The 12,587-nt window shown below is 43.7% G+C and overlaps 1 protein-coding gene across 1 annotated transcript in view; it reads left to right on the top strand.

The window, feature by feature from the left end:
* The window catches only part of LOC126471289 (glutamate receptor-interacting protein 1), a 445,652-nt gene that overhangs the window by 181,899 nt on the left and 251,166 nt on the right, over positions 1-12,587 (top strand). The window contains exon 4 of the mRNA XM_050099408.1: positions 9,234-9,521. Within this exon, the coding sequence (XP_049955365.1) occupies positions 9,234-9,521 (288 nt within the window). The remainder of the gene's footprint in view (positions 1-9,233; positions 9,522-12,587) is intronic.

The following is a 12,587-nucleotide window of genomic DNA, read 5'->3' on the forward strand; positions in this document are numbered from 1 at the left end:
GTTTGTATTCCTTTTTGCCTGCTTCATTTACTGCATTTTTATATTTTCTCCTTTCATCAATTAAATTCAGTATTTCCTCTGTTACCCAAGGATTTCTACTAGCCCTCGTCTTTATACCTACTAGCACCTCTGCTGCCTTCACTACTTCATCTTTCAAAGCAACCCATTCTTCTTCTACTGTATTTCTTTCCTCCATTCCTGTCAATTGTTCCCTTATGCTCTCCCTGAAACTCTGTACAACCTCTGGTTGTTTCAGTTTATCCATGTCCCATCTCCTTAAATTAACACCTTTTTGCAGTTTCTTCAGTTTTAATGTACAGTTCATAACCAATAGATTGTGATCAGAGTCCACATCTGCCCCTGGAAATGTCTTACAACTTAAAACCTGGTTCCTAAATCTCCGTCTTACCATTATATAATCTATCTGAAACCTGTCAGTATCTCCAGGCTTCTACCATGTATACAACCTTCTTTTATGATTCTTGAACCAAGTGTTAGCTATGATTAAGTTGTGCTCTGTGCAAAATTCTATCAGGCGGCTTCCTCTTTCATTTCTTAGCCCCAATCCATATTCACCTACTACGTTTCCTTCTCTCCGTTTTCCTACTACCGAATTCCAGTCACCCATGACTATTAAATTTTCGTCTCCCTTCACCATCTGAATAATTTCTTTTATTTCATCATACATTTCTTCAATTTCTTCGTCATCTGCAGAGCTAGTTGGCATATAAATTTGTACTACTGTAGTAGGCGTGGGCGTCGTGTCTATCTTGGCCACAATAATGCGTTCACTATGCTGTTTGTAGTAGCTTACCTGCACTCCTATTTTTTTATTCATTATTAAACCGACTCCTGCATTACCCCTATTTGATTTTGTATTTATAACCCTGTATTCACCTGAGCAGAAGTCTTGTTCCTCCTGCCACCGAACTTCACTAACTTTAACCTATCCATTTCCCTTTTTAAATTTTCTAACTTACCTGCCCGATTAAGGGATCTGACATTCCACGCTCCGATCCGTAGAACGCCAGTTTTCTTTCTCCTGATAACGATGTCCTCTTGAGTAGTCCCCGCCCGGAGATCCGAATGGGGGATTATTTTACCTCCGGAATATTTTACCCAAGAGGACGCCATCATCATTTAATCATACAGTAAAGCTGCATGCCCTCGGGAAAAATTACGGCCGTAGTTTCCCCTTGCTTTCAGCCGTTCGCAGTACCAGCACAGCAAGGCTGTTTTGGTTAGTGTTACAAGGCCAGATCAGTCAATCATCCAGACTGTTGCCCTTGCAACTACTGAAAAGGCTGCTGCCCCTCTTCAGGAACCACACGTTTGTCTGGCCTCTCAACAGATACCTCTCCGTTGTGGTTGCACCTACGGTACGGCTATCTGTATCGCTGAGGCACGCAAGCCTCCCCACCAACGGCAAGGTCCATGGTTCTAGTGGGGAAGAAAAGGGATATTATATATTGATATTTCCAGAGCCACAGCCGCCAGATGGATGTATTTCCGATACTTTGTTCATTGTCAAACGTCATCAGATTGGGGCTGCAATCGTAATATGTAATTATAACAACAGTAATAAATATGTGGCTGTTTTCCGAGAACGACGACATTTGGTGTGTGGAGCGCATGACGGAGGTAGCCTGTGGCCGGAATGAATGCGCATTTCCAGCTTAAGGCTGTCGAGAGCAGCGGGTACAAAGGAAAGTTCCGGCTAGCTGGCTAGTCGGTTCTTGCCCACAGCTGCAGGGGAAAGTCCCGGTGGTGGCGCCCTCTGGATATCTGAATGGTGAACTAATACTCAGTGTGGATTGGGCTGTATCAGAGATTGAGTTTGTTGCATGTATTCTACGTGGAAAATTGAGAAATTCAGTATCGATCACGGCCAAGTGCTGGTGCTTCATGTATTGATAACATCTGAATTCCTACCACTGCAATCATCCCTGGATGCCATGCACGTCATAGACTGTGGCAGTTTTCTCTGGCCTCTGAGCGTTAGTGGTGGCAGTGTATGAAGGGACGGGCGCGCTGCGTGTGGACATCTGAGAGGTGAGTGGGCTGTATGTATGAGTGCTTTCAGCGATCTCAGCCATCTCACTGTGACAGCTGCTATGATCATGGTTTAGTGCTACTGAATACACTGCAGAGTGATCTGTCCCATAGTGGCTTATGTTGTTTTTACTCTCCTATAATGTGGTAGACCCTACCTCCTCCTCCTCCTCCTCCTACTGTTCCTGCTCATTCTTCGTCCTGGTGTAGCTGAGAGAACCAACTTAGGGCTTATATTGTGATTTAAAAACCCAATCGCAGCATCAAATTCCCGATTGACCATCTTATTGTTTCCGATAATGGTACTGTGAGCACACATACCACTCCAATCCCTAAGCAGATTCTTTAAGGACAAAGCATGTAACTGAGCTGAAATTTGAAATTTTCAGCTACCTCCACTGTAACGAACTGCCAACCAAATGACCTAACTGTGCCAGTATCCGGTAAAAGCCAAGGGGAAAAAATCAAGTAGGGTTTGGAAACCGGGTGGTTGAAAGATCGAATCCCACCAAATATTCCAATCCTAGTATCCGCCAGTAGGAAGCAAGGAAAAACTGTTCCATGCAAAGGATATCGACTTAATTAATTAGCCAATCAATCTGATAGAGTGAGGGAATATTTACAAAAAATCCACAAGTGGTCGTGTTTGCCAGTGGTTCGATCTGGCTACAACCAACAACATATGCAGGACTGTCAGTGAGACATGATAGGTGTGGCCACTAGCGAGAGAGAGAGAGAGAGAGAGAGAGAGAGAGAGAGAGAGAACGTACGTTTCGACAGGAATTTCTCGGGTATCAAACCTCGAAAGTTGCCACCATCTGAAGCTTTTGTTAGGGGATGAGCGCGACATACAGTCTGCAAGTTGCGGTGCGGGACCCAAGGGGCATAATGCTGCCTGTGCGTGCGGCAATACACAAAGTAGTCGGCTCGGTGGACTGCGGACGGCACGTGCTTTGCGATCGAAAGATTTTTAACAATGTAATTGTGTGTGGTGAGTTATGTTGACAGTATTCCTTGCACGACTGGAGTAAAAGAGCGCTACAGTTGTTTAAATATTTCATACTGCCTTGTCACTCTCAAAATGTTTAAATAAAGAGTATTCCCTATACTGCAGTTAATTTACCGACAAATTCTTTAAATAAATAGATAAACTATATCCCGCGAAAGGCAAAGGTCCCGAGTTCGAGTCTCAGTCCGGCACACGGTTTTAATCTGCCAGGAAGTTTCATATCAGCACACACTCCGCTGTAGAGTGAAAATTTCATTCTAGAAACATCCCCCAACCTGTGGCTAAGCCGTGTCTCCGCAATATCCTTTCTTTCAGGAGTGCTAGTTCTGCAAGATTCGCAGGAGAGCTTCTGTGAAGTTTGGAAGGTAGGAGAGGAGGTACTGGCAGAAGTAAAGCTTTGAGGACGGGGCGTGAGTCGTGCTTGGGTAGCTCAGTTGGTAGAGCACTTGCCCGCGAAAGGCAAAGGTCCCGAGTTCGAGTCTCGATCCGGCACACAGTTTTAATCTGCCAGGAAGTTTCATATGAGTGCACACACTGCAGTAGAGTGAAAATTTCATTCTAGAAACATCACCCAGGCTGTGGCTATGCCATGACTCCGCAATATTCTTTCTTTCAGGAGTGCTAGTTCTGCAAGGTTCGCAGGAGAGCTTCTGTGAAGTTTGGAAGGTAGGAGACGAGGTACTGGCAGAAGTAAAGCTATGAGGACAGGGCGTGAGTCGTGCTTGGGTAGCTCAGTTGGTAGAGCACTTGTCCGCGAAAGGCAAAGGTCCCTAGTTCGAGTCTCGGTCCGGCACACAGTTTTAATCTGCCAGGAAGTTTTATATCCCATACACTGCCTTGTATCCCACAAATTATTTAAATAAACAATATTTCACACATTTCTTTGTATACCAGGAATTGTTTAAACAATAGTCAATACACTACTATCGATTTCCACCAAATTCTTTAAATAAATAAACTATATTATGTACACTGTCTTTTATCAAATAAATTGTTTAAATAAGCAATATTCCACACATAGTCTTGTCCACCAGAAATTGTTTAAACAATATTCCATACACTGCAACTGTTTCCCTTCCAAATAGCCAATCAACTGAGTCTCTTCCTTAGCAATTTCTGGGTGGGGGAGGGAAGAAGGAACATGGGGATTTCCCCAAGGAGGAGGAGTTAATTAATTTATCGATTTAATTAATTACTCAAACAAATTGATAGAGTTGGAGGGGGTTATTCACGTAACCCAGGCCTGAAAGTGTGCTTGTATTGGCGAGGGGAGTTCCCAGAGGGCTGGGAGGAGGAGGGAGATGGGTAAGGAGGCTTTCTCAGGAGGACAGATTATCCACAAGGGGTCGAAAACCACTTAGCAGAACAGTAGGCTAAGGAGAGAGGGAGGGGGTCCTAATTAAATCAGCTGTTACAATTTCATTAATTTGCATATCAATTTGATATCAGAAGTGGCTTATAACAATAGGTTAAAGACCTGTCACTCAAAAGAGAACAATAGGTTAAGGGCTAACATCGAGCAGAACAATATGTTTACCCCTGAATATATGCTTGCCCCTGATGTAGGAAACCCGCACTAACAGAGTGGCATAGAACGAGCTTTATCCCACTACTCGCAGAAAAGTTAACTGTTGGACCCAGGGTAATTCTCTGCATTGCTACGCATATAAAATCACTCTAAATAAGCATCACCAGCCTTGTACTGACACAGGTGGCAGTGTTAAATTCTCAGCACTCCAACATCAATAATTAAGGCCATGCAATTACGTAATCAGTTTTACGAAGATTCCGAGATCCGACCACTGGAGTGTAATATCTGCACCGGCAACAGGTCCTCCACCAGTTGCCTCCTAACAACTTCCGCCAATTAGGTACACAAATACAAAACAGGCATATTGTTCAGATTGTTCAAAAGTCGAAAAGCTACAGACTGCACGATTAGACGTGATGTCTATGCCTCCCGCACACATCTACTATCACGAAACTGAAACACTCGCTGAGATGACAAGAAAGTGATTAAGTAGAATTCTATGCCAGAATAAAAGACTCTACTGGCGAAATCTTTCAGAGCTGTCCATACTGGCAGTATAACTTTATTGATCGATGAGAATTACCCACTCCTGACTTCATAAACGCAACTTATAAAGTACCACCTCCGCCCTATAGGGCATGTGGCTCGCTTCTGACTCAGCTAAGGGCTGCCGGACGACTCTTTAATTTCACGAGCACCAAACTGCTTCACGAAATAATTTAACATTTAGCTCTTTCAGATAGTCAGTCTCAGATGCAGGATTCAGGCATTCGCATTGGCAATTTACTGCTCCCACTAATAGCGCTATTGTGTAAAGCACTAGTTCCTGTCAGGACTTTCTTTCCAACGGGTGCTGGGAAACACCTACCTACAAGCCCATAAGTTATAAGTCAGAACACAACCCATTTACAGTAATGTAGAAAGAAAGGCTGAACAAAACGCCCTTCCCCAGATACGGAAAATTCTCGTTTGCTGAGACATAACTTTATAATCACATGTAACAACTTAAAAATGTGAAAAACAGTAACTATTTCTAAATAGAGGGAGTAGCTCTAAAGGAAACGATAAAATTAAAGAGTAAAAAAACTACCTCTGGCGTCCGAAATCGCAAACTGCATGAGTCGACAGCCGTGGTCAGGAACGATACGTTACAAAATCACTTCGTCGCCGTTTTTTATCATAACCCACGAACACCGTGAAAATGATGTTAACTGATTCCGCCGTAGCTGCTTGTAAGAGTAACTTCATATTTACCAATGAAAAGAACGAAAATGTCGATGTTCGTCGGTAACACTGTAGGAAATCCACATTTTTGTGCTTTTCATTTATAAAGCACGAAAATGGTTTAGCACAAACACTCGGAACCGCACCCCTTGCGCGGTGGGGTACATGCCATATCTCTACGGTACGGATAGCTGTACAGTGGATGCGACCATATCGGAGAGGTGTCTACGGAGAGGCCAGACAAATGTGTGCTGCGTGAGGAAAAGCAGCAGCATTTTCAGTAGTTGCAGGAGCAACGGTTTGGGTAATTGACATATCTGGCCTCGAAATATTAGCCATCACGGCCTCGCTATATCGGCACTGCAAACAGCTGAAAGCGAGGAAAAACTACAGCCGTTATATTTCCCGAGGACAGGCAGCTCTACTGTATGGCTTACGAACAGCTCAACCGAGAACAGATGCAAGATAGTCATATGGGAACGGACACATTGAAATTGACTCGAGCTCAGATTCAAAATCACAGTGAGGAACGTGAAATAAGTCTAATCGAGAAACCAGTAAAGCACATTGAGCTAAATATATGCACTTGACTGCTAATGGTTCGGCACTCACTTTGCGTAATAAATAGCTTTGCTCAGCCTACCGTAATGCCTTTGGTTAATATTTCTACTATGGGAATTGTTCATAAATGAATATTTGCTGTTAAGCAAAATATGTCTTATTAGCGTCTAACTTTCATTAAATCACAACTGATTAATTTTTACATAACACTGTTACGTGTTTTGGAAATGAGAGCAAAAATTATTGATCACGCAAAGAAATTAAACATTCTGAACTAGAATAATCTTTGAAAACTTTCTTAAATTAGCTTAGCAATTTTAATCTTATCATCAACACTGTCACTCAGGTTTGATTATAATGACAGGATAGGACACTACATGGTAATTATTCTGGTTGGAGCACTTTTAACACAGCGTAAGCGTTAAGTTGGTAATTATTCACAAAATGGAACTACTACGCTGGCTGGCCTTGATACACTTCTGAATATTAAAGTCGGTCTGGCCTTACTTCAGTGAGTGGCAACTGGTGCTGTGTATGGTAATAATCGCCGACAATGCGTGGCAACAGGCTCTTCTAAGTGTCGCTTTGCAGTAAACGGTTTTGGGCCCAGAGGGATCTTGTTTCATATTAATTCCTCTTGATGCCTTTCGCACTGTGCCCGGTTAACACTGTAATTATGCCTGGCCTTAACATACAATTCTTTTACTTCGGTACTTTACAATGGGCTGCACTACATGGCGCTAGCAAACCTCTACGCCTGAGCGATTCTTTCAGGCTCTGCTGCACAAGAGCTCGCGCCAGGCTCAACTGCAATCCGCGTCCGCGCCCAGCGACAATGTTTCCTACTTCAAGTATACTCTTTGAGTGTTTACGACGGCAAGTCGTCCTGACTAGATCAGCGTGTTTACTGCATGCTATTATATAATTCTCTTTTAGATATTTTTTTAAGTTACATAGTCATATTCATTCGTAACAAAATATTTCAAAAATGGTGCCAAGATATATCACATGAAAAATCACTCCATTACTCAAAATTACAACATTAATGCTGAGAAAATTTCTTATGTGAGACATTGTGCTGTTGTGTTGCAAACTCCTTGCTAACCTTGTGGCCTGCATGGGAGCACATTGCAGACCATACAGTGACTCCGTGATTTTGAAATTTGGTGCTACAATAGAATGTTGAAAATTAGATGGGTAGCTCGAATGACAAATGAAGAGGTACTAAATCGAACTGGAAAGAAAAAGAAATTCGTGCCAGAACTCGAAAAAAGAACGGATCGGTTGATAGGACACATTCTGAGACATCGAGGAATCGTAAGCTCGGTAATGGAAGCGAGTGCGAGGAATAAAAATTGTCGAGGGAGACTGAAGTCGAGTATTTACGCAGAGATGAAGAGGTTCCACAGGATCGACTAGCGTAGAGGTGCATCGGGCCATTCCTCGGACTGATGTCTACAACAGCAAAAACGTTTGTCTTCGAATAATCTTCTTCTTCTTCTTGTGTTACGGCCTCTGTACGACCACGGGTAGCTCATTCGTGGACTGCATTTTCCTCTTCTTCTCCCAGAACCTCTTCATTCTTTCTCTTCCCCTCTCCCGCTCTTCTTCCGAGATCTTCAGTTTCCGTTTCTCCTGGCGGCTTCACTGGTGACATTCTAATCTTTTCTTGTATTCTTCTCTGTCATTGATCTCCGGCATATTTGTCGGTGTATATTTGTTCCTCCAGTTTTCCTTTCCTTCGACCTTGATCCCCAATTCCAATCAGTCCTTCCGAAGTTCAACAATCCACTCGGTTCCTGTCTTTCCCCTTGTTCTCCCTGTTGTTTCCCACACTGTCTTCGTCATTCTGTCCATACTCATCCTACCTACATGCCCAGCAAACCTTGCCCTTTTGAGTCTGATTTCCCCAGATATTGTTCTCATGTTCCGGTACAATTCTTCCCTAGGTCTTCGCATCCACCTCTCTCCACCTCTTTTGGGACCTAGTATTTTTCTCAGTATTTTCCTCTCTTCTTTCTCTAGTTGCTCTGCCCCATTGCTTCCCAGTGTCATCGTCTCAGCAGCATGTAATACCGCATTCCTCACTGTTGCCTTGTAGTGGATTATCTTTGCCTCTGTGGATATATTCTTTTTATTGTATACCTCGTCATGCAGAAGGCTGACCTCATCTTCATTATCCTCTCTGTTATTCCCTTCTTGCTCCTGTTCCTTCCTGTTATAAATTCTCCCAGGTATTTAAATTTGTCCACCATTTGCACAGTGCCTTCCGGTGTTTCCCAGTTTGCAGTGGTGTTTGGGCGATCCTCAGTCCCACCTTTTTGGCTACCTTACTTAAGTTGTCGAGTTGTGTCTTTGCGTCTTCTTCCGTCTCACTTACTATTGCTACGTCATCTGCAAAGGCTAGGCAGTCCACTTGAGCCCTGTTGTCCTTTTTGTCCCCCACACGGGTCTTTGGTATTCCCATTTCCTCGTTTATTGCTCTCCACTGCCTGATCACTTCGTCTAGTGCTATATTGAACAACAATGGTGACAATCCATCTCCCTGTTTAACACCAGTCTCGATCTCAAATTCTTCTGACAGTGCTCCTCTGAATCTCACCCTTGCTTTTGTGTCTCTCAGAATTTCTTTTATGAGTTCCATCAAGTCCTCTGTTCTTCAGGATCCTAACAAGAGTTTGTCTGTCGATGAGTCATATGCCTTTGTGAAGTCCACGAAGGTTATCACTGTCTTTTTGTTTTTTAAGGCCCTATGTTGTATCAGTTGCTTCAGGATAAATATCTGTCTTCGAATAATGTTTAGAGGTAAGTAGTTTAGATGTGTGAGTAAGAGGAAGGGACGGGGGCGTTGCGCAGGGAAGGCAGCCTGTGCCCCGGGGACCGGCTGGTGGCGGTGGACGGGCAGTCGGTGCGCGGCGCGTCGCTGTGCGAGGCGCACGCGCTGCTGGTGGCGGGCGGCGCCGCCGTGTCGCTGCTCATCGAGTACGACGTGGCGCGCGTGCGGGAGCTGCACTGCGCCAGCGGTCCTCTGCGCGTCGAGCTGCGCCACGCGGCGGGCGCCGGCCGCAGCCTGGGGCTCGCGCTCGCCGACCGCGGCCGCGCCGTCGTCGTCAGCGCCGTGCGGCCCGCCAGCCTCGCCGACAGGTACGCGCCGCACCCTTCACCGCTCACGCATTTGTTTGCTACGCCACTCCACACCCTAATTTATATTAATTACTCTTATCGGTAATAAAATTTTCACTCGACTGTGATGTTGGCGGGTTGGCAACAAATAAAAGTCCGGAGGCGCACCGAGGTTATCCTGCGGCCGGGGCAGGACCGAGAGAGCTGTGCCTCTGCCCCTTACGATCCTGTCCTCCCGCTCGACGTAAAGTTACGTTACTGCAACCTTCTCTACACATATTTAGTAGATTTTGTAAGCTCGCAATTCGGTTTAATTACAACGAAACATTATTGAACAATATTCAGTGTTTAAAATTCTACACGTAACAAAGTGAATTTTTATTTTTATGATTGTTGTGTACATAGTTCCGCGTAGTCAGCGCGTACACAACTTTCCCACTAGAGCGCGCCCCACTAAGCACAACAGCGCAGGCGCAGCGCTCGTCCGTCTCCGCACTACGAGATGGCGCTGCCATAGAGACGGACCAAATTCTGCTTCCGACAATCCGCGTATTAATATGTAACGCAGCCAATGAGATTGCTGCTAATGTAGAACCTTTTCTCCTCGCGGATCACACTCGCGCAGTGATACGTGAACGCGCGAGGTACTGTAAAGAGTGTACAGACCTCCGATTAGTCAGTCTGCACCAGTCTGCATTTGTCTGCACCAGTCTGTACGAGTTCTACATTTGTCTGTACCAGTCTGTAGTCAAGTTTCAGTCTGCGCCTAATAAGATTACCATATTCCTGTACATAGCCACGAAGATAAATGTATAGACACTTTTGCCAAGTATCAGAGATATATGTGGGAATAAGATTAACGTACCAATACCAAAGGAACTTCAGATTGTCAATTGTAAATAGCATCCAGAACCAAGTTAAGTATTTTTATGCTTGTTATTATTTTAATAAATGTGAGTGAAAATTAATCAAGTTCTGTTTAAAGTTGGTCACCGTCAATCTGCTACTCTAAGCATGCAAGTGGCATTTCTATCGTCTGACCTAACAGCAGAAGATAAACACGCCACTATAAGACCACGAGACATTGCTGACACTCGCCTACTTCGTTAGAGCGACAAGTCAAATAATCTGATGGTGTGTGTACCGAAGGTCTTACAGTACGCACACCACAATAATATTGCTAAAAAATTGTAACTAAAACAAACTCTATATCTTATTGTTAATGGCAGCTTCTTTACGTTAGTTTTATTGTCATGTGTAATAAAAACAGGTTTTATTTACTTCTGACATTCGTAGCTAGCTGAGTACCCAGCGTTGCCCAGGTATGATTTTATTCCGATCTTCTGTTACCCTATCTCCTACTGTACCCTCTGTCCATCTCCTTCTTCTACCATTGTATGTCCGTCTCCTCCTCCCCTTCTGTCTGTCCATCTGGTCGTTCCCTCTCTGTCCGTCCATTTCATCCTCTTCCCTTTCTCTGTCCTTCCCCTCCACCCTCATAACTGTATCCACCTCCTCCTTACCCCTCTCTGTGTATCTTCTCCTCCCCACCATTTCTTTCTCTATGTCTCTCTCTCTCTCTCTCTCTCTCTCTCTCTCTCTCTCTCTCTCTCTATATATATATATATATATACTCCGACACCAATTTATCAAACCCACCCCAATAGCAACATGCTTGTTCTTACACCCACAGTATTTGTTACCAGATAGTAAGTAATGTCTGTAACAAGCTTTTGATTAAATCGATAGAGGAGTTTAGGAGGAGCTATTTAACCGCAACTTTGCCAGAGTTCGCATATGACACAATATATTTCACACATTTCAAATATATTTTTACGCCTATTTCACCTGCGCGAATTTCACCTTGCTGTCCCGTTTTCTTGCAGCTCAAATTTATGACGTCATATTTCTTGTTCAAAAAAATGTTCAAATGTGTGTGAAATCTCATCGGACTTAACTACTAAGGTCATCTGTCCCTAAGCTTACACACTACTTAACCTAAATTATCCTAAGGACAAACACACACACCCATGCCCGAGGGAGGATTCCAACCTCCGCCGGGACCAGCCGCACAGTCCATGACTGCAGCGCCTTAGACTGCTCGGTTAATCCCGCGTGGCCATATTTCTTGAACTATACGTCGTACAATGATATAATTTTATGGGTACACTCAGCGGCATATGCAGTTCCTGTCTACAAAATTCGTTGCGTATGGAGTTACTAGCAGTGAAATAATAAATTTAAATGCCTTGCATGATGCGGAAGTTTTTCACACAGCTCAAGCTCAGTATTTATGAAATGATACCTGCTGAACAACTCTGAGTCGTAGAATGATATAATTTTTGCAGGTACATGCTTCAGTGGTATTATGCGAATACTGTCTGCAAAATGTGTGGCGAATGCAGTTATTTGGAAAGAAGTAATAAATTAAAACGTCATGACCCATGCGGCAACTTTACTACGTGAACGGCGAAAATGTTGTAAACGATGAACTTGCTTTGCTTTCATCATTTTGCGAGAGTTGTCAGTGAGAAGTAGTTTCGTAAAGCTTTGAAATTCTGTGTAAAGTTTGTTACAAATCACCAAGTGCTCTCATTCTCAGATACTGGATGAATAAAGTCACATATTTGATTTGTTATAACAAAATCTCGAATGAGTTGCCTTGGCAGTGTAGGAAGAAATGTAAGGCCCATTATCACGAGAGTGTAAAATCAGCGTATTTATGTGTGCCAACATAGGGTATGTGCAACATTCATGATTTTGGCGCTCTGTTAAGTGCCCTATATGCGTTTGGCTTACATGAATGTACCATTTACATTCATTAGATATCGTTACAATTTTTTTTCAGTCACATATTCCATCATTACTTACGACACTTCGTGCGTGGCAATATGACATTTCATTTTTTATGGATATCAATGCACGTCCGCATTGAATTTTGTAGGTGGAGGAGCTATTGAAATGTAAGGATATTTACCGAAGGCGCTTCCCCCGACTTAAATCCCGTCGATCACGTGTGGGATGAATTGGGGAGACGTGTTGTAGTGCGTCCACATACACTAACGATCATCCAGCAATTGTTAACCG

Source organism: Schistocerca serialis, chromosome 3, assembly GCF_023864345.2.
Source record: "Schistocerca serialis cubense isolate TAMUIC-IGC-003099 chromosome 3, iqSchSeri2.2, whole genome shotgun sequence".
In the NCBI taxonomy this organism is placed as follows: Eukaryota; Metazoa; Arthropoda; class Insecta; order Orthoptera; family Acrididae; genus Schistocerca; species Schistocerca serialis.